The following is a 23,119-nucleotide window of genomic DNA, read 5'->3' as shown; positions in this document are numbered from 1 at the left end:
ACTGCCCGGCCTCGCCCCAACGGCCGCTCCCCCCGGTGACAGGTGCCGCAGGTAAGCGACAGTTTGAGGTCCGGAGCTGACACTAATCTCAACCCTTTCTTTATTCTGAACATAGGTAAGAATTGCATCTACACCTGTAACCGGAGCCGCGTCGTGGGACGCGCACAGGGGCGCACCTCTGCACATCGAAGCTTCTAGGGCTTCTAGGATGAGGAGCTGGGTAAGGTAAGCAGTGTAAAATCCCAGACCCTGACATCTTTGCAGAACATATAGAAGAAAATTAAATGCGGCCCCCTCACTCCCATCTCACCATTTAACTATAGTCGTTGTTTCTGTTGTGCTGGATTTTGTTTTTAATGTGAGCATGAGTTTGTTTTACAAAACTGGCATCTCTACTACGGTATACGTAAAATATATAGTTTTATTTTTCACTTAAAGTAAATTGGATATTTCCTTGTTCTTGTACACCATTGTTTGTCAGAAACACTTAAATTGAGTGATGCAAAAAGGTAATACAGTTGACCCTTGAACAAAGGGGTGGGGTTACAGGCACTGACGCACGCGCGCGCACACACACACACACACACACACACACACACACACACGCACCCCCCCAGCGGGCGCTGTGGTGCACAACCCACCTTTCCCAGAGGGCTGAGGCACTTATTCTCCCAGCTTTTGGTAGCAGCTGAAGCCTGTCAGCCAAGTCCCTTTCTGGGAACTGCCCTTAGAGAGCCATTCAGACCAAGGTCACATCCCTCCCAGTGTCAGCTCTCATCCAGTGATTGACGTAGGGTGTATAAGGGCTGAACCCCAAACCCTTTGCCTCAAGATGGGACAACATTGAAGGATGAATCCAGCTCGAGCTCCCCACTGGGGTCATCTGAGGCTTTTTTATGGCAACTGCATCACAGCTCAACTCCTCCCTCTGTCCAATCGCGACTTCCTGGACACCTACCCAAACTATAGGGGGGGGGGGGAGAATGGTTCCCCAAAGGAAAAGCAGCATGCTGATACCAGAAGGGGGAAAAAGGCAGTCAAAAAAAGATGCCCTACAACTATTATTTTTAATGACTGCATGGTATTCCATTGTACAGCTGGACCATAATTTACCTACAGCCCTATTATTTAACACTGATGACCACCATCATACAGCATTGTGCATGGCTGTTTTATTTCCTCAGGGTGAATTCCTAAAAGTGGAATTAATGGGTTAAATAATATAAATGGTTTTTAAAACTTTTCCCTACTTGGACCTCCAGAAGGTGATAGCAACTGGTATTCTCAGCAGGAGGCTGCCCATTCTATATGGTGGTTCTTTGTCTTTACTAATCTAATAGATGAAAAATAGTATTTCATGCCTTTAAGTGCTGTTAACCGTTGCTCAGCATTTCTTCCGTTCATTTTGTGAGCTATGTGTTCAGTCTTGGGGATGTTAAATTTTTATCTAGTAACAAGAGCAGACTTGCAAATTTTAAAGCCCTGTCTAGTGGCAAGTTCCCTCACCAGAAAGAACTTAACACATATTCTAGTCAAAAGATGAAAGTACAGGCTTGGGCCGGCCCAGTAGCCCCCTGCAACTAAAAGTGAACACGGCACCTTGAGCTGAGCTGCTGCTGAGCTCCCGAATGGCTCAGTTGGTTGGAGCGCATCCTCTCAACCACAAGGTTGCCAGTTCGACTTCCGCAAGGATGGTGGGCTGCTCCCCCTGCAACTAGAAAACGACAGTTGAACCTGGAGCTGAGCTGCACCCTCCACAACTAAGACTGAAAGGACAACAACTTGAAGCTGAACGGCACCCTCCACAACTAAGATTGAAAGGACAACAACTTAACTTGGGAAAAAGGCCTGGAAGTACACACTGTTCCCCAATAAAGTCCTGTTCCCCTTCCCTAATAAAATCTTTCTAAAAAATTAAAAAAAAAAGATGAAAGGACAGGCTAGAAATATTACTAGATTAGTAAAACAGAATGGTGTGTGTCAAAAAGATATGGCAAAAACTCAGAGCAAAGATATGGACTGGAAGGATTAGGAAAAACTCCTCATAGATGGTAAGACCTAGAACCTGAAAACATCCTAGAACCTAAAAACATGTGTCCTGCAGATGGCAGAGGAAGGAGGAGAACATTCCAACAAGGGGGACAGCAGACCATGTACACATGTTATGAATGAATTAATGAATAGAGAAGGCACTGGTGATCATGGAAGATGCAAAGCTATTAAGACTAGATGTTGCAGAAAACTTCAAAAGAAACAGAAAAGTTTGTGGCAAGCAGTAGGGTAACCACATGGTTAAGACATTTTAGAATTATTGACCTGGGATAAGGATACAAAATGAACTGAAGTTGGGGAGACGACTTCAATAATAGGTTTTGTTTTGTCTTTTTTGATGGAAAGTGTAGCTGGCATGAGGCCCAAGGTGGGACTGTAAAGGTAGGAATGGAGGGGAACAATCTCAAAGAACTAGTTCAGTAGTGGTTCATGGTGGTTATGACATGCACAGGAAGGGGGCAAGGGGTTCTGAAGCAGAGCGTGGGCTAGAACTCATACCTAGAACAGAAATTAGGAAACAGACTAGGTTTGAGGGGAGGAGTAAAGAACCAGATGAGTTTCGCTTAGGAGAAATTCTTCAACTGGACTGCTACATGCCTCTAGGCTGGTGAAAATGTTTAATGGCAAGATTGTTGATGTGGGAGGCATCTACACGGCACAATTACAGCTGAAGAAATGAGAATATTATCTGTAATTAGAAAAGGCAGCTTTGGGGTTGCCCACAGTGAGCGTTGCCCATAAGGTAATACTTGTGTGTCAGCCATGACGTAGCAGGAAAGGTCTAGGGGTTTGCCCCATCTCCCTACTTCATGCCCGTGCACACCGCCCCCCGCCCCAGCCCCTGCTCACCTCTGGATGATCGCTTGTGCTATTCTTGGAGAGGAGTGGTCTGGCTTTGAAAGCAGCAGCCAGGTTTTAGCAGCTAGCCTCCTACAGTGATCCACAGGCCAGCAGGCCGAGTGCCACTGGTAACTGGCGAGGGCTGCCCATCTGGGTTTTGCTTTATACTTTACCAACATGTCTTCTCATCCATTCGTTTTGCATCATGGAACTTCAGAGTAGAAAGAGAACTTCAGATAATGTCATCCATCCCGTTTTAGAAATGAGGAAACTAAGACCCACTACGGAAAGTGACTTGCCTAATATCACACAAAGTGGGAGTGGGGAAAGGACTTTCCTTTTAGCTTTCAAGAGAAATCACTGCTCACCTGGAGGACTAGCATCTGTTGCCACAGATGCAGCTCTTTTGAGAGCTCTAAACGGAGGTGAGGCACGGGGACAAAGTATGCTCTCCTTCTCACCACCGCTGAAATGCGCAGATCACCAGTGTATTATTTTAAAGAATGTGTTACAAACTTATTTCTTGGTTAAGATTAAAACATACATTTCCACTGTTTCTTTGAATTTCAGTACTTTCAAAAAAGTCAGTGTCCTTGCAAACACAAACGTTTCATTTCATGGTTTTATGATCTATAATTCTTCACTCCTCTGATATGTATTATGGTCACCTTTTCACTAACAGTGGGTAATTTTTCCAGAAAATAGGCTTTAAATCACTCTTCTCCAGAAAAATAATGAAATAATGAGGTGTTTCTTTCTGCCAATGTTATATCAAAATGGCAACATACTTAAAAGAAACAGAAGACACATTAACAACTATATTTAATGTGCATAGTATAATGTAACATAAATTATTTCACTTCCTTATACCCACTGAATTATTTTTAGAACTCGAAGAAAAGGACCAGGAACTAAAGATTCCCCTGTAGGCTTGTAGATTCAGCTTCTCCAGGGAGATTTTCACCAGCATTTGAGACTTTTGGAGGCAGTGAAACTTAGGGCTACTTTATGTCAGTTTGAGCAGCCATTCCAAGCATGCCTCTTTATCTCATGAAAAGTGTCCCTTCGGTAAATGTAGGCCTTAAACTAGTGAGGAGCTGATTATTCTGTTGTCTCTGAAAGTTTCTTTTCTGATTTGTCATCTCAGCTGTTTTACCTGTACCCCAGAAGCAACAAGGTGTGGGCAACTGCTTTTAAAACACAATTCCAGCCCTAAGGAGCATTACTTTCTTCATGCTAGCACAGTCCCTTGACCAAGGTAAGGAATTCAAACATCTGCTAAAAGAATAAACAATGGGTTTGTAGCCATCAGTAAACACTCTATTACCATGGATTTTAACAAATGAGAATGATTCTTTCCTATTCCCTCTGAAGGCAAGGAAACTCATTTACTGAGCACTTAATATATGCCAGCACTTTCTCCCATCTTGTTTAATTCTCATAATAATTCTATGAAGTACTTAATATCCCTGCTATTAAAATTGAAAAACCAAGGTTCAGCGCTTTACCTGCCCAAAGTCAAGCTACCGTCAGGTGCAGAGCCAGAAACCAGACCTGGTCTACCTGCCTGCGAAGCCCGAGCCATTCCACTGCATCCTGCTCACTTTTCTTGAGGTTATAAACGGAGAGACTATTGAATGAGAAGTTTCTCCAACCCCTAATGAAAGCGGGAGGAGTCTAAGAAACCTTAGGTCACTGATGTAAGACTCTGTGATCCATCCCATACACAATTGTCAAGGATATCCTGACTCCTTGAAGTACTAAGGAGCTGATTAAAGTTTACAACTAATTATGTAGGCTTTTTAATTAAATATCCATAACATTTCTCAGTTGCAGGCAATCTAATCTACTTCAGACTCTATACCTATGTGAATTTGCAGGCTTATAGAATTTAAATTCCTAATTATCTAAAAAGATCTCATTTCACAGACAAGAAAACCAGAAACATTAAATAACTTGTTTAGCAAATTTTATTTAGTTACTAGGTTCTAGATTTGGCTTTAGCCCATACTTAAATGTGAAGAATATCACATTTTGCAAATAAGATTAATTATGTTTCATCCATACACAACTAGTTTGTATCAATACCAACATTTATCTGCCTCAAATACACAATTATAACTCAACAGAGACCATGTCTGATTTAATGTCTTAAAGCAGCTAGATCTATTTATACTAATGTCTAACAAAAGCCATTTCTCTTTAATTTCCACAGAACTTTCAGTTTGGGGCCTGCAGACTGGTTCGTTAACACTAGCAGAATGTTAGCTTAGCAATGGCTTCCACTCAAGCAAAATTATCTCCAAGGTTTGGGTGTTAAAAGTTTATTGCCATTTCAGGCCACCCCACCCCACCCCACCCCACCCGCTGAACAAAACTCAAAGGAAATGAACTATGATTTTCTAAACATAAATTCAATAGTACTAAAATACTTGTTAATTCTCTACTCTCAACAATTTTTCCATGTAATGTTTTAAAATCTATATACCAATTGTAGTGTTTAAGATTCAGAGCTGGTACTCACCTAATAGATGTGTTATGAAACAGCAATCTATGATTTGTAGAATTTGGAGAATTCATAAAGAAATAAGACCAATGAGAAAGGGTTAGTAGTGGAATCTGTTATAAAGATAGTAGACATGAATATAACCCTAAGAGTAATTTTAGCACAATCTCAATTATATGAAGTGATAAGAGCAAGGAACAGTATGCACTATAAACTCCTGAATGCCAAGCAAAATGGAAATGATGATAGCACTAAAATGAAGCACAAGAAAAAATGTCCAACTAGTGGGGTCGCAGGATCCTCTCTACCCAGGATTCTTCTCCAGATTTTCTAAAATGGGTGGAGGGTGGTCAGAGTATGGAGACAGTATAAGATACCCAGAGTACTTAAATAACACTTGTGACAATCAATGGCCCTTCCTTCACTCTAGGATACTGAAGCATAGTTATTTTGTTGAGGGTAGGGGAGAAAAGAATCAGAGTCCTTCCATTAAGGAAAGTCAACTCATCCTGACTCATGCCATGACCATGATTCCAAAAGACCACCCAAACTCTTTACCAAGTGAGCAGGCTGCTGGGGATAATTCCAAAAATGAAATTTCTAGAAAGTCTGGAAGAAATATAGCAATCTAGCAAAATACAGCAAAATAATGTCCAAAGATACACTGTTTTTATCAGCTACCTTTATGAATGTTAACATACCCAGTCCTCTTATTTTTCCTTACCACTAGGTAAAAAATACCTAGGATACCAGAAATTTCTTTTAAATTTTGACAGAGGGGCAAGTGCCTACATTTCTTTTTGGTCCTTATAACATGTTGGCACATACTTCTGTTCTTAAATACTACTGTGTATTAAATAGATAATGAATTCTAAGATAGGGGTTGCTGAGTCTACAGACAACGATAGCACCTTTGAAACACATTTATCTATGGTTAGAAGTTGGGCATTTGAGGTTTGAAACATAGCTTCTGATAATTTAGTTCTGTAATTTCTCCACTCTTCTACAAATGAGTGGATGCACAAAACAATTTTATCTAAAGTTTATAAAAATATAAATATCATTTCAGAATTTTAGAGCTGCAAAAGGTCCCTAGTGATAATCTGGTTAAAATTGTCCCACCATGTTCTAATGAGGCAACTTATTACATAACAGGTTAAATAACTCACCTCAGGTCTTTGTCTATATTAGCAAGGCCGGAAATCTTCCCTCTTGCCTCTTTGTACATGTCACATATTTGGGCTGAGCTCCTGAAAGGACGGGTTAACTTTACCTAAAAACAGATTCCACATATCTACTATCTATACTAGTCTTTTTAAATTACATAATATAAAAGCAATATGTTACTCTTTGATTTAAAATGTCATACCAACAAACTTGTGATATATTGCAACCATTTTATTAATATGAAGCAATGGGATAAACCTTTAACAGGAGTATTGATTCACTACCATGAATGTGTATTGATACTTTGGTGCAGTATCATATTTTCTTCAGTCAAATTATGTGTGAATTACTTTCACTTGCACACGTATAAAACATTTATATTGCATTGTTTGAAAGAATAGCACACAGCCAAGAACCTCTTCTTTCAGCTTTAAATGCATGTAAATGAACTCATGTACAATGGATTTTTCGCCATTCACGGACATCATAATATATGAACAACTTTCCAGTATACTATTTCTGCTCCGTCGTTTTTGTTTTTGTTTTTAATTGAAGTTGGGGGGAAAGCAATACTGTGGCACAAAAGACCTTTTTACAAAGTCTCTGGAAAAATGTTTGAAAATAGTTCTATAGTCTTATAATGACCGTAATCAAGTTCATCCTACAAGGACATGAGGTAGATTCACTCTCCTGGAGAGTTTCTGATCTTACTAAGAATACTATGACTGGGGAGAGAGAGAAACAGACATTCTAGCAGAAGACTCTCCTAGAGAGATGTTTTGGACATATTTCAATCCTAGAATGACTGATGAAGATGACATGACAGTTGAAATCATTTTGCTGAAGAAGTCTGTGTCTAGAAAGACACTCAGAATAATGTAATTCAATGCTGTTATAATTTTTTATGTTTTGTGAAAATATTAGAGGCCATGAAAGCAGAAAAATGTAGCACTATAACAAAGAATAAGGAAACACTTGAAGAATAAACACTTAACACGTAAAAATTTTAAATGGCATCTAATAAATTTTCATGTCAAATCTTTTAACTAAACATATAAAATTTTGAAATGGCAACTAATAAATCTTCATGTCAAATCTTTTAACAAAATCCACAAATAGATTATAAAAATTGAACAATCATAAATGTCTTATGTATAAAGTTTTAAGGTAAAGTTTAGATTTCTTCATTATTCTGTTTAATCAAATACTTGAAGAGTTTTAGTTACCGCTGAGGAACAGCTGATAACATTTCTAAAATAACTCAGTTATGAAAATAATATCACCATTAAGGTTTGGCATAGTAGCATTCCAGCAATCTTTAGTCATCCACAAATGTTAACCGTCTGGGCCCTTCGTTCTTCATCCACCTCCTGTATCTCTTCCATCGAGGGTCATTGGCCAATTTTTTCTTTAGTTCTTCTTCTTGTTCTTGTTTGTAGACCTATAAGTATAAATAACACCAATTGACTTTATAATCCAAAGGGAAACATTTGTCATTAGATTTATGGCATATTTACATTTCTCAAATATAAGTTAAGGTAAAAGTTTCCAATGAATGTATTGGTTTGTCTTCTGAAGACCATGCACCTAAAAATACTAAGCAATTAAGCACTTTAACATTCAGTGTTAAATAAAAAAGAAAAATTTGTACAAGGATGAGTAATTCCCCCCCCCCCGGCTGCTCCTCCCGCCCCCGACTCCGTTCAAGTCGTTGTTTCTCAGTCTGGTTGTGGAGGACACAGCTCCCTGGCCCATGCTGGTGTTATCAGCCTTGTGCACCACCTGGCTGAGGCAGTCAGTCGCGGTCGTTGGTCGGCTGCTCACAGCAGCTCACGGCAGCTCTCGCCAGATGCCAGCCACTCACGCTGGCCACCGGCCACTCACGCTGGCCACTGGCCACTCATGGCAGCACACGTAAACCACTGCCGCTCACAATGGCTGCCGACCTCAGCGTCAAGAGCACGGCACTCCAACCACCTGAGCCACCAGGCCGGCCCAAGAACACACTTTATTTTTTCAACATGGTATTCTATATAAATTTAACCTATGACATTCAGTATTTGTTGATCCTCACCAAGGAACAAAATGACATTAGGTATATATTTGTCTCCAAATTGAACTTGTTATACATCTACTTTTATTTTCAAAGACAATTAATGGTTTTTCAAAATATTTTATTAAAGTTCCCAAAGAAGGTTAAATAAACCACACAGGTTAAGAACAAAGAACAGCTGCATTTCTGTAACTTATAGTGGATGTCAGACTGAAGCTAAATAGACAAGTTTTCATAACCAGTTTCAGTTACATCAAATTTTAGAAAGAAATGTTTTTACTTCTAAATTTCAGGAACTAATCACTCAGTTAACCTCATTTAATAACATACAATTCAGCCCAGAATAGTATTCTATGAAAGACAGAGTTTTGTGTCTAATGTGAAAAAATTTATGCACCCCTATGTTTATTACAGCACTATACACAATAGCCAAGACTTGGAAACAACTGAAATGCCCATCGGTAGACAACTGGATTAAGAAACCACGGTATATTTATACAATGGAGTATTACACAGCCATAAAGAAGAATGAAATCTTACCATTTGCAATATGGATGGACCTAGAGAACATTATGCTAAGTGAAATATGTCAGACAGAGAAAGACAAATACCGTATGATCTCACTTATATGTGAAATCGAAAGAAAAGAATAAATGAATGAACCAATCAGAAACAGACTTAGAGACATAGAGGAAAAACTGAGGATTGCTAGATGGGGGTGGAGGGGTGGGGATAAGAGGGAAGATGAAGGGATTAGAAAGCACAATCGGTAACCACAAGATGGCCACGGGGATATGAAAGTCAATTTGGGGAACGTAATCGATAATGTTGTAAAGATTTTGTAGGGTATCCGATAGACACTTGTCTCATTAGGGAGACCACCTCAGGGATGATGTAGGTGCCTGATCACTGCACTGTACACCTAAAGCTGAAGCTGAACAATAATGAATGTCAACTACAAGTTTATATATGTATATAGTTACAAGAAGTGGAGCACAGCATTAGGAATAGAGACAGCAGAAATGTAATGGCTGTATGCGATGTCAGAGGAGGGAGGGAGGTTATCACTGTGTGAGGGATATAAATGATAAATGTCTATTACATTGTTTTGTACACCTGAAACTAATTAAAAAATAAGAAGAAGAAGACAGAGTTTTGTGGATTAGGCTGCTTAACCTACTTAAAAAAGAAAACTTTTCAAATGATTTAGGAGAAAAATAGTATGTTACCTTCTATTTTTATGTTATTTATAAGCAGGCTGAATATAATTACTTGCCAAAACATTCTGGCAATTCATAGTAGTTTACTTAAATATAATTCAGATGGAAACTACTTTTAGTAAAATCTATTTATGATACTACATATGAAAAAGGAATGTCTATGAAACTTTAAAAAAAATACGAGGTGCAATCAAACAATACGGTGAGTGTTTAAATTTTAAAAAATTATTATAGTAAAAGACACATTGCCATTAATCCCCCTCAAAATACTCCCCTTGTTTCAAACCACTTATCCCATAGTTCTTGCCACTTTCTGAAGCAGTTCTGGGAGTCCTCTTTCATGAGTATCTTTAGTTGCACTGTCATGGCTGCCTCAATGTCCTGAATCAATTCAAAATGTTTTCCTTTCATGGTCATTTGACTTTGGGGAAGAGCCAGAAGTCGCATGGTGCCAGATAGAGTGAATAAGGTGGATGAGGACACACCATAATGTTTTTGACAGAAATTGCCGTACCAGAAGCGATGTGTGACATGGAGTGTTGTCTTGATGGAGGATGATTTATTGCACACTTTAAAACTTGCACACTTTAAAACACACCTTCTCTCAACTAAGGTTCGAGGTGACACTTCCCGTATTGAAGATCCCTGCCTTTCTGTTGGATGGCACTCGGCAGCAGGATACACCGTATTTGTGATCACAATGGAAAGGCTCCATGTCACACATCACTTCTGGTATACGGCAATTTCTGTCAAATAAAAACATTACAGTGTGTCCTCATCCACCTTATTCACCGGATCTGGTACCATGTGACTTCTGGCTCTTCCCCAAAGTCAAAATGACCAAGAAAGGTAAACATTTTGAATCAATTTAGGACATCGAGGCAGCTACGATGGCACAATTAAAGACACTCACAAAAGAGGACTTCCCCAGAACTGCTTCAGAAAGTGTCAAGAACAATGGGATAAGTGTGTTCAAAATGAGGGGGGAGTATTTTGAGAGGGATTGATGGCAATGTGTCTTTCACTGTAATGATTTTTTTTAAAATTTAAACATTGACCGTATTTTTTTATTACATCTCACATATCTCAGATTTCTCAAGGTTTCACTGTTCTTTGTTTTTACATTTAATATATTAACCAATTAATTTTACTCAAAACCTAAACTGTTATGGTGAGATTACTAGCTCCTTTAAGGGCCATTAGCTAGGCAGCTGATCACTTCAAAGTAATTGTTATAGCTGACAACTATAGAATATAGTATTTATTAAAAGTTTAGAGGCATTACAGTAAGTCAATTTAATTTAAAAATAAGATAAAAGTAAAGTTTCATACACATAAGTTATTATGAAGAAGAGTCTGTGTTCATTTTATTTTGCAATGAAATTATTTCAACAAAATTTCCATCTCTTATTCCTTCTCTTTCTCTGTTTTGTTTATTTAATCTCTGTGGCTAAGTTTACATGAGTGGAAGGAAATTTGGGGAAGACCAAATTTTAGTTAGTACAATTAACAGAAAGTTGTTGTGACTCCCTTGCAAACATAATCATTCTACTGCAGTTTAAAAAAACAAATTAGGCCATTCTTAAAATGTTCCATATCAGTCAAAGTATTTGCGGCTCATCTTTAAAAAGACAAATTACAGATTAAAAACCCACTGTCCCACTACCAAATACAGTCATACTTTCAATAAAAGATCTTTATTCATTATTTACCTCTTGGGTTTCAGAAATGTGACATACTTCTGTGAGCCCTTGTCATACACTTAATTTTCCCTTGGTAAGGAAGATGACATCAACATTGCAACAGATAAGTACTCACCTCGTAATTCTCCTTTATCCAGAGCTCCCGTTTAAGAAAAGTTTCTTTCTGATGATCTTCTAGACTATCAAACTGAGACTTTGACATCTTCATAGACTTACGTATGATATACAGTCTTTCTTCTTCTCCATATTCTTTGCCTTTGATATTAAAATTATAGATCCACCGGCAATACCACACTATATATGAACACAGGTGAAAAGGAGCTAAGAGAATTTGAAACAGGAGAAGATCACGGATCTGGGGTTTCTGGTAGCCTCCCTTTATATCCACTTTACTTTTTATAATGTTCTTTATAATGTTCTCCTCCTCATCACGAATTTCCTCTTTGGACTTTTTGTTTCTGCCCTTCTCTTTGGCTTTTCTGAGCAGCCCCTGCTGCTTGGCAATCTCCATGGCTTGGATGCGGTACTTGGGCACTGTGGCCAGGTAGTTGATGGCCTTGTCGTAGCTATTCCACCAGCTGAAAAACTAGAATATTTAACAAAGAAAAATGAGTCATTTTTATTACCAAGATTCATCTTAGTGACCACCACCCCCACCCCCTAGGAACCCATTCTGATTAAAAACAGGAACCTCAATCATCTTACTCTCTAAGTAAAACATGCAATTGAATAATGCCCCTGTGTACAAAGCTGCATAAGTAAGGTAAGCCCTGAGCTGGGCCAACAAGCCATTAATCAGATAGGAGATACCCAAGATCACAGGACAGATTGATGGAATCATGCACCTGGGATTTCACATCGTTCTCATTTGGCTCCTCCCTAGATCACCATTAAGAAATTCTCTCTCTCTCTCTTTTTCTCTCTCTGTCTCTCCAGTCTACTTACTGGAGGAAGAGTTAAGTGGTAAAACCTCGCTGGTAAGGAACTTGTTTTACGAAATCACAGGATATAGATTCAGGCAACTATATTCATTCCTATCTCCTTCCTAAATCATCTACATATACCACAGTTAATGCTCATCATATTCTGAACTGAAGATTTAAATGTTTGAACTCTTTACTTATTTGGACAGGAAAACATCTAACTTATTCCATAAATATATTCAACCACCAAGAGTTTTAATGTCAGAAAAAGTCCTATTCCTCACATTTCCACGCATTTCATTTGCTGTTTTACTGAATATAGCAGTTACACCAATAATATCCTGAAATTTTATAGTAGCAATCTATTAGAAATAGCCAAAAAAAAAAGTTACTAGGATATTATGTTATCAAAAACAGGAAAGTAAAATTGTCCCTGCTCTCCCCTTTGAAAGGACAGTACTTCTACATAAGCTAATACATTAAAAATATACAAACTTAGTTTTCAATAGAAATTCTTCTTGTCATATAAATTGAATCTCATTTCTGGAAATTAAACTGGAGGAGCAATTTCAAACTAGCAAATTGCTTCATTCTAGTCACTTGATACGTTATTTTCCTCTAAAGGAGTACATGATCAGTGTGGTTAATTTAAGAATAATAGTAGGAAAAACTCATTTCAGGCTGAAGTTAAATTTTTGTGATATTTTAAAACAACATAAAAAGTTGTCGCCATTTTAATCCATTTCAGTAGGGTTCAACCCGAGCAAAAGCACCCTGAGCAGGCATGTGGAAATGTAGGGGTATCTTTGGTTGTTATAGTGACAGCAGGCACAACTAGCATTTGGTGGATATGTGTCACGATTTGTTAGGTCAGATTAAGAAGTTCAGATTTTTCCTACGTTTAATGGGAAATTATTGAAAAGTTCTACAAAAGTAAATGGTCAGGTTGACAGTCACTCTGGCTGTTACACAGAAAATACATGTTCTAAAGGACGCAATGAGAAAACATTTCTGGTAGTTATATGATGACGTTCATCATCAATTTCTTGGAATTCCCACTGACAAAGTTTCCAATTTTATCAATTAGTTGAATAAAGGAATAGTTTTCTAATGTAAAAAAAATTAATCTCAACTGGAAGTAAAATTTTACAAAAATGTATGTCTAGTTCAGTTTTAATGACTAGCACCAGGCAATGTGCACTCAAGCACACACATGTGGACACGCCGATCCATCAGTACACACCTGAAACAGTGAAACAGCACACACGCTGACCAAAATCACGATTCTAACATCCACTTTCGGGGCTAAGCGCCTGCTATAGTAGTGATAGTAATGGCTGTAGTATTCTTCTGGGTGGTCCAGCATGTAGTCATAATCTTTGCGTGTTTCTTCATCCTTTAAGGTAACAAGAGAGCCAATTTCATAGACATTTCATAAAATGGCCTTGGTTTATATGAAATCAAATCTAGAATTTTATAATTATGTAAGGTGAATCTGAGTAAAAGAACTAAAACCGTCAAAACCAAAACATTTCCCATCACTCTGCAAAGGCACACGTAAACTTGTTTCCAGAACTTTCATGTTAGCTATAAAGCACAATAAAAATATCTCCCTAATTCGTGAGTATTGTTAGTCCTCCTGGAAAAATTAAAAACACTTTAATAACAATTAATGATGCCTTTTTAGTCAGTGTTGTGCTGGTTCGGATGTCATCATGTTCTTACCACTGAAGAGCGTGTTGACACCTACTCTTAGTAACTGTTGATAGGAAAAAATGTTTATCTCTAGTGTACATATTCACAATCATTTTCCAGCCTCATGTAGAAGGTTTTCTCTTGAAAGCAACGATTAAGACAACAAAAAGCAGACGAAGCCAGTCTGTGCCTACAAAACTGAATTACGCTCATCTCAAAGAAACATCGAGGCAATCAGGGTAGCTTTGCGACTTTGAGAGAAAATTTTAGGCTCTCTAAGCCCCATCTTCATTTGTAAAATACAGGAATAATGCTGCTCTATTCATTTTACAGAGTTGTTTTGAATGTCCAATGACATACACTATACAAAAATGTTACAAATACATAGTATTTTACTATTATAACACATTGTCACAGCCCAGTTCATAAATAAGGTAACATATAAATGTCCATCATACAAACATGTTGAAAAAATTACAGCATTCTGAAATGCTGCTCTGAATAGTCACATACAAAACATTTCTTAAAACCTTCTCTAACTGTAATCAATTTCTAACCAGGACAAATGCCAATCTTTTATTGAGTTACACAGGTTGAAGAACTACTAAACTGGGTGATGGCTTGCTTTTCATCACGCAGGAAACCTATTTTGTCTCGTGCCCAAAAAATGTTAAAAGATTAAAACCACAACAAATTCTTTACTCTCCATAAGTGAGTATACGGAAACCATTATGGAAATAAAAATCTTTTTTCACCTAGAGGATTTCTTTTTTAGGATGAATTATTCATCATCCATAACGGTGCAGAGTCTCAGCCAAAGGCATTTCAAAATCTACACCTAGTGCTCTGCTACCATAGACAGAGGTTCTGGGGTCTGCGCAGGGCCTCCTCCTGAGTCCTCCAATATGCAATTCCACAGATTTAAACTAAAAAGTTTGCTAATGACAAAAATCTTCCCCGCTAAACCATTATGTATTTCCTATTAAGAATTCTGAATTTGAATGAGCACATTCTCAGTGACAATTCTCTTACATTCATTACATTCAAAATATTTTTACTTCTGACTAGAATTTGAAACTAGATAAACTATTGTCTAGTATAGTCAGATATAAATATATTTAAAGTCCATTCCGTGACACTATGAGAACTGTCTGTTATACAAGAGCTGAGCTCAGAATTTTTAAATCCACTCCTTTTATGTTCATTTCTGTCAAAAAAGATGTTCTTTTGGCAACTGCCACACACCTAAACTGTCAATCTATTATTCCTTCTACAAGCTATTATCATATTCTAGAGCTTCTAACCTAAAGAGGGTAAAACTTGACAGGTCACGATAGCTCTGAACACTAAAGCCCATGTTTCTTGATGTACCTCATTTTGAATACTTCAAGATGTCCTTTGAGAATTTTTTCATTCCCCCTCCAGGTTTTGCTTTGGGGGCTAATTTTATAGAAACACTCTGCGTTTGGCCTGAAATCTTGACTTTTAACTCAGCCTCTCAATCTTGGCAGATACCTTTTAAAACGTATTTCTTCAAACATTACTCTTCTCCTTGCTCCAATTGGATTCCAGGTGGTTTTGAAACTGCCTGCCACACTGAGATCAGATTCCTCCGGCATCGCTGTCCATTCAGAACCCTTTCCCCAGCCTGACTCTACTCCTGGTTGAAGCACAGAGCAGGATCTCTGAGCGTCAGTCCTGCCTTCTTTGTTCTCTTACCTTAGTGAGGGTCACAGAACACAGAATGCAGATATCCCTTCTCAAACATTTCACCCAGGTCTTCCCCCAGGGTCACCGTCTTCTCACTGGTCCCTAGATTTGTGACTTCATCAAGTCCTGAGTTCCTCTAACAGGACAACTAATACTCAGCAACCAGCAACTCCAAAATCTACACCTTGGGTCTGGCCTCTCTACTGCCACCAGCGCCTACAGAGTGTAATCAGAGCCCACTACTGAGTCCTCAAACTACCTAATTCCTGCAAAAGGCTTCAGGGTCAAGACTGCCTTCTCTTAGGATGGTTTTCTTTCCCTTGGGGTCCCCATAAATTTATGACCTTGTTTGGTCATGATTAAAGACCAGAAGGTTGGCCACCTCCTTTTCATAGCATTTAATCAGCCAGAATCCTTACTCGGGTGTATAGCTTTCCCTCCAGAATGAAAAAAATTATTTTAGGCTCAGGCATGCATAATACACTTTAGAAGGTGTTGAAGGTTGGCACAAATTGAAGAGTTAGGAGCTCTCAACAGTCTAAGTCAAAATCCTACTTGTTAATTAACCTACAAAGTTTAGCATCAACCCAGTAAGAACACAAGGATACCAGGAATATTAGCAAAAAAAGAAAAGGCAGAGACTGGGACCCAATTAGAAAGCTACACATAGATACTCAAACACCATGTATTTATTTTCTTCTCCTACCCATCTTGGAAGTAAGGCAGTCCCACAACTTTTTTCTTTTTAATCTCCAGTGCTTCCCCAGGGCCAACAAGGTAAGTGAAAACTTCCTGGGCAACCAACAAGGCCTCCATTACTGGCCCTATCTTACCTCGCAACATGTCATCACTGTCCTCCTTTTGCCTACAGCAAAGTCAGATACTTTCTGGCATCCAGTGTCGTCTTCTAATACCGCATGCCCTCTCGTACCTGTCTTTGAACACAGGATTCTTTCTAACTCAAATGCCCATCCCTTTCTTCCAACTTCATGAGCTCCTATTAATCCTTTAGGACACAAATGTTGCTGCTTCAGCTAGTGTTAGACCACCCTTATTACACATATTACCTATTTATTATAGCACTTATCACATTGTGATCACCAGTTTTATTTTATTTTCCTTTAATGAGAACTTCTAGAAGATAAATAGGGTGACTCATTAATCTCTGTATATCCAAGGCTTAGCACAATGCCTGGCATTCAGTAAATATCATTTCAAAAATGAGTGATATTTTGTAAAGGCTCTCCCTTACTCTAACCATCTCTCCAGCCACACAGGTCTCCATCTCACCAGGAAGACTGGCTGGGTGATTATGTCACAAACACTTTCAGCTTAGCAGAAATGATCGCTTGATGTCATAGCTTATGAAAAGTATGCTACTGTGGCTTACATAGCTTACACCTTAAAACAGTTTAATATCTTACCTTTCAATAAGGTAGTACTTTTTCTCTCAGCAATTTTGTGGATCTTAAGGTCCCAGGGTCAGGAAGATTGATTCCAACTTCTTTCCAAAACCAAAACCTTTATACTTGTTTCTTCCTCCTCTCTGTCCTGAGCCTCGATAAGCAGGGCAATAAGCTCCTTGTTTCTAATCTCTACAGGACAAAATGGTGCTTCTGCTGGTGTCCACGCCACTCCCAATCCTCTTGGGCATATGCAGGAGGACTGGAACATAACCACCAATATCTAGATCAAAAGTGAACAAGAGGAAACCCACAAGCAAAGCAAGCACTGAATCCTTCCTTCTCTTAGGAAAATGATCATCCCCCCCTCCCCAGAGGCAAAAATATATTACATTCTTGCCCTTGAAAGAAATATGAATTGCTTAATCTCAATTAACATAAATGACAGTAATTTGATATTGCAGCCAGTTTTACATTAAAATTTTTCTTTTACACAGATAGTAGAAACCATTTTAGGATGGTAAAGGCCAGGAAACAATACCATATAAAAACATGGTCAGATTTTTTTCATCCTTAAAAATATGTATTAATCCTACTTTTAAAGAAATACACACATACAAATGATCCTTTAAAAAAAAAAATAGCATCTGCTCCCCTAAATTTCTTTCCAGGCCATTACATCCTACTAAAGAGGAAGAAAATTAACTGCTATCAGTCTCACTGCTTTTGTTCCCTGCAACTATCTTCTCATATCTTCTCTTGTCTACATGAGATCTCAACAACTTCCATGATTTGTAGTATCACATATGTACTAGTGACATGTTTTTTAGACCTGTTTTTCCTGTGTCTTCCTATTTTCAAATATCTCCTGAACATTTCCTAAATGTTACAAAAATCTCAAATTCAACATGCTCAAAACCCAAATCTGTTCTTCTGTGTTTCAGTTAATAGTATAATATCACCATCAACTTGGTTACCTGAGCTTTTAAAAACCTTCGTTATTTTCAATTCAGTGAATAATTATGCAGGGCAGTAAGCCTCGTGTTGAACTCAAAAGGATAGACAAATAAGATAAGGCCTTAAGAACGCTCCCATCTAGAAGAATCTAGCAAGCAAGAAAAGCACAATTTGATGTGCTAAGGAATAAAGGATTGCCTCGCTCTGCCTGAGACCACTGGTCCTGGGATTGACAGAAGAGATGAAATGAGTGCTGGATTTTGAAAAGCAAGTAAGAGATGCTGAAACTGTCCCAGGCAAAGGAAACAGCAAGTGTTAAGGCACAGAAGAATCCTTGAACATAATGGATTCAGTGAAGCTTGAGTCCTGGGGAAATTTAGGGAAAAGGGGTAGTAAGTGTGGTCAGGAAGATAGGTTTGGATGAGAACAGAGGATCTTACGTGCAACACTCAAGGGTTAAGGTGTCACTGTCTGTGCTATTCAAAAATGAAATGTTTTAAAGTATGAGACTAATAGCTTTGCGTAGAAGTATATGTTTGTGAAAGATAACAGACAGCATTGTAAGAATGGAATGAGGGAGAAACAGACTTTAGAGACTTAAGAAGTAGAATAAATAGGATTTACTGATTAAAGAAGGACAAGAATCAATCATGTTGAGCGTGATAGTGATGTTTGTAATTATAGTTACTGTGTGGACCATGCGACTCTAAGATAAAGAACAGGGGACCAAGACAACAAGTTTGGAGGAGATGTACGGGGAAGTTGTGGAAGACTGTGAAACGAGGAGAAAAAAACAATTACTGGATATCTTTTCCATCGCTGGAGCCTCTGGGGATTATCTATTCCTGTAGGAAGGATGCACCCGTCTTTGAAAAGTCAGTTATAACTTTGTAGAGACAGAAGGAGCTTGCAGAAAACTGGAAGTAATGCAAATAATTCTTGTGCACAAAGAGAAATGGTGGCTGGTGTAACGCAACTGATATTGGCCAGTTTTAGTCAGGTCAGCACTCTTTGGCTGACTATAAATGTGTGGCACTTTTTCTCTTTTGAACCAGTTTTAATTAAATCTTAATGGTTCCCTCATTAATTTAGTTAAATAAAATTTCTGATACATGTTCATTTTGTATTTGTGTGAGAGTCACGATTATATCCTCTTTCAAAGTGTCTGCTTTAACAAAGATAACAAAACTCATTTCAGACATGTTTAATTTGGGCTACCTGTGCTACAGATGAGAGACAGTTGAAAATATGAACCTAGAAAACACACAGATTTTAGAGTTGTCAAGGATTTAGTTGAGTTTCCTCAGAAAGAGCTTAGAAAAGAAAAAGAAAAAAGTACCCAAAAGACAGAACTGTGTAAGGAAAAGAAATGTTTAAGGTGTAGGCAGAGGAAAAGACTATAAAGACTGAGAAGGAATGGCTAGAAAGACAGAAACGGGAAAGAATTACATCGAGGGAGTCAACAGGGAGAACATTTCAAGAACTACATGGTCAACATCAAATGCCACAAATAGTTCCAGGAAACAGAAATGAGGAGCAGCCCTGGGATCTGATGCTTAGAGCGTCACTCCTCACCTTAAGAGCAGTCCCAGTATGTGTGCTGAGGTACCTGTCCGTCTACGGAGGCTTGAATGAAAGAAAGATGAGGAAGTAAAGAGAGTCAACAGCGAAGAAAGAAGAAAGCTGTGACCACAGCTTTACCAGAAATAATATTAAGTGAAAGGAATTTGAAATGAACCAACTAAGAGATTCTTAAATGACCAAAGAGGAATGATGAGATTGCAGATGACGGAAATAAAATTGGTTCAGTCACCAATATCTTCCTGCCTTCCCCAACCAGCCTCAATATTGTTCCCAGAATTTTGTTTCTGAAACAAACATCAGATTGTGTTATTTCTCCACTTTGAAACCTCTGGTCACTATTCAACACATAAAGTTCAAAGTCCTGAATGCAGCTGAAAGGGCTGTTCATCACGTGATACCGAACTATGTTCCAGTCTCCTGAAACATTCTCCCTCCAATGCGCCAGACAGGCTTCTTACCTAGAAGCAGGAGATCCCCTAAGGTCCTTGAAAAAAATGCAGTAAGGGTCTTTGTGCTGTGAATATCTCAGAACTTTCCATTGGCCCATGATAAATCTGTACAAGCTAAATTAAAATGTCAAGTGCTCAGTTTCTGGCTAGAAGTCTATCAGCTCAGGCGTATTTGTATTAATCAAAAGCTGTGATTGGCTGTTGATATCATGTGTTGAGTAATCACAGCACTAGACTTACACACGTCTGTCTAATCAACCTTGGCCATAGTAGGAATAACAGCTGAAATTAAGGGATCAATAGAAAAAAACAACACTCAGGAGTTCAGAGCAGAAATTGTAAATGTGATACATAAGGTACCACACTCCTCTTGTGGGCCCAGGGAAGAAATCACTGTCAGACATGGCACCTTCCCCACTAACCCCAGACAAGGCCTCCAAACCTGTACAAGTGTTCCAGGGAGTAGTGACCAATCAGAGTTGGCGTGTGAAATGAAAACTATCTGATATCAAGTTTACTTAATTTGGCTATTTATCAGCATCACAACTGTTACAGAAATTTACATCACCTCTATTATTTTTATGAATACCCAATTATTATGAACAACAGATTAAAATCTGGATCGATGCTGGGAAAGAAACATAGTTATTCTAATAAGTACAGTTAATTTTATCCCCTCAGAACAGAGTCCCTTGGAGACACATAATAAAAGTGACCCTTGGTGGAGAAAATACTCCTATAATACCTCTCATTCCTGGAACAAGCCAAGCACACTCACGACTCCATGTTTTTGTTGACCAACTTTTCCCTTTGCCAGAAATGTCCCTTCATCATCAACCTTAGTGACTGTTCAAAGAGTATATTCTTCTCCGATCCCCAAGAAGAAATAATTGTGCCCTCTCATTGCTGCGATGTAATTTACACATATTTATCATGTGACTTGAATAATAACCAATCACTAATTATCTGTCCCTGTTATATTAAAAGCTTAAGGGCAGGAACTGCGTCCTTTCCACCGTTATGGTTTCCTCCCCTAGCACCTATGTCAGTACAGGTAGAGAAAGGGGTGCGTGAGAAAATTATGAAGGAAGAATGACAAACAGTAACATGAAAGGGCAGAGAGTTCAGGATCCGCCATTTTGCCAAACTCTCCCTAAGTGCCAAAGCCCTGCCTCATCAATCAGACTGATACAAAGAAACTGAAGTGTGCTTGTGACTTGCGTGCTAAGGCAAGGCTAGAGTAGTAAATAGAAGGCTGTCTCTACATGTCCCTGACCAGGTAACCTTCATGCCAGTAATACTTCCTAAACCTTTTCTATGTTCTTCTCCGGTGGTCTTGCAAAATGCAGTCAAACACTATTTCCCAATTTCTACCAACCATAGTTTTTCTAAGTGCAGCTTTTCCACATATTCCCTCATCTGCTTATTTTCATGCTATCCTTCTAATTGTATCTATTTTATTCAATTCTTATCTATATTCCAAAGTGATTAATGGTCTCACTTAAAACCCCTCAGGACACAATTTCTCCTTAAATTTGTAATTTTTCTCTCATGCAGGAATTTTTCATTAATACCCATCCAATCTACTTGAGCTGTAACACTCTTTAAAAACCACAATTAATTTGGGATAAAATGCCAAAGTAGGCTTCACTTACAATGTCAAAACCCCAGATATGCACATTCGATTTCCATTCTATCTGAATCTATCTCCAGATACGAGTTTTCACTTAACATTCATTATCTGATGTGCCAGACAGAGTGCTAGGCGCCACGGATATACATACAAAAACATGCGGAGTGTGGTTTCGTGGAGAGGGGAGGGCTACTCAGTAATTACAGTGCAGTGTGATAAGTGCTATATCCACATAAACAGACCCAATGTTGGACACAGCAAGTGAGAGTCCATTAACTTAACTTCCAAAGTCCATGAAGTCCGTGAATCCCGAATAGTCAAATACACTAAATACTATTTCATTGTCTTCACCCATGAAGCAAATATAAAGCAGTGTGTGAAATCATGATGGTTTGAAGTACTGCTGAGATCTGGAATTTTAGATTATTTCAGACTATGAACAAGGAATAACCTGGTAGAAGCCCCTCCCCAGTCAGTGCCCTTGCTTTCCATTATTACCCAGCCTTCTTTTTCTGGTTCTCCTCAATCTCTCTATGCACAGAGAGATCTTTGTTGCCAAAATAACAATGACCAAGTGTGATAATATCTCCTGTCTTACCAAATGTATTTAAATCACATTAGTGTACTTATTTTTCAACCACCATATAAAAAAAAAATCTCTCTCAAAGAGGAATTTATTTGACCAAGACAACCTCAGACGCATAAATCCACTAAATCTTATACAAATATATTCCCATTTTGATGATGTACATATTATCAACATTCAGAGATCCTTGGTTATTAGAAGTTTTGGTGGAACACCACTGCAAGGTTATGAGCATATAATATAGCTTCTTATGTCACATATATTAAAAGTATTAAGAGACTCGAACAGACCAATAATAGGAGAAACTAAGGTTATAAAAAAAATTATGGGGAAAAAAAAAGGCTCCTAGCTTCAATAAATTTACAACTAAATTATTTCGGATTTCAAGAAGGAAACCATTTCTGTTAGATACAGTGTTGCAGAGATGGAATCTACCTGTGCATTCTACAAAGCAAATATACAATCGGCCTTTTCCTCCATTTGCCAGCACTAAGTGAACATGGCGGTGAAAGACAGTCTCCCCAACTTCCCCCCTTCTTTTAAGCTGGTTCTGTAGATAAGGACCCCTCTCACAGGGTTTACTGGTATTCTCTATGGAGAAAGACACAGAATATAACCAAAATAGCAAACAGAAATGA

General features: G+C 38.4%; 1 protein-coding gene and 1 long non-coding RNA gene across 3 annotated transcripts in view; one reads left to right on the top strand and one right to left on the bottom strand.

Moving 5' to 3' along the window:
• Positions 1–99: 99 nt before the first annotated feature.
• LOC141571167 (uncharacterized) lies at positions 100–9,185 on the top strand. The gene is made up of 3 exons (XR_012495889.1): positions 100–225; positions 4,040–4,150; positions 9,033–9,185. It is a non-coding gene; the product is annotated as an uncharacterized LOC141571167 (long non-coding RNA).
• DNAJC25 (DnaJ heat shock protein family (Hsp40) member C25) overlaps positions 4,845–23,119 on the bottom strand; it is a 29,730-nt gene continuing 11,455 nt past the window's right edge. The window contains exons 2-6 of one of the 2 annotated variants that reach the window (XR_012495888.1): positions 13,708–13,860; positions 11,657–12,127; positions 7,849–8,006; positions 6,568–6,671; positions 5,427–5,443 (exon numbers count right to left, since the gene is read on the bottom strand). Coding sequence is in view for 1 of the 2 variants with exons in the window: in XM_019749529.2 (XP_019605088.2) it covers positions 7,884–8,006; positions 11,657–12,127; positions 13,708–13,860 (747 nt within the window). In the remaining variant the exon portion in view is untranslated. Of the gene's footprint in view, positions 6,672–7,848; positions 8,007–11,656; positions 12,128–13,707; positions 13,861–23,119 lie in introns of both variants that reach the window. The other variant, XM_019749529.2, reaches the window with a different exon arrangement.

The sequence above is a fragment of the Rhinolophus sinicus genome, linkage group LG04 (assembly GCF_036562045.2).
Source record: "Rhinolophus sinicus isolate RSC01 linkage group LG04, ASM3656204v1, whole genome shotgun sequence".
Taxonomy (NCBI): Eukaryota; Metazoa; Chordata; class Mammalia; order Chiroptera; family Rhinolophidae; genus Rhinolophus; species Rhinolophus sinicus.
Note: the sequence above shows the minus strand (reverse complement) of the source record. Positions and strands in the feature narration are given on the sequence as shown.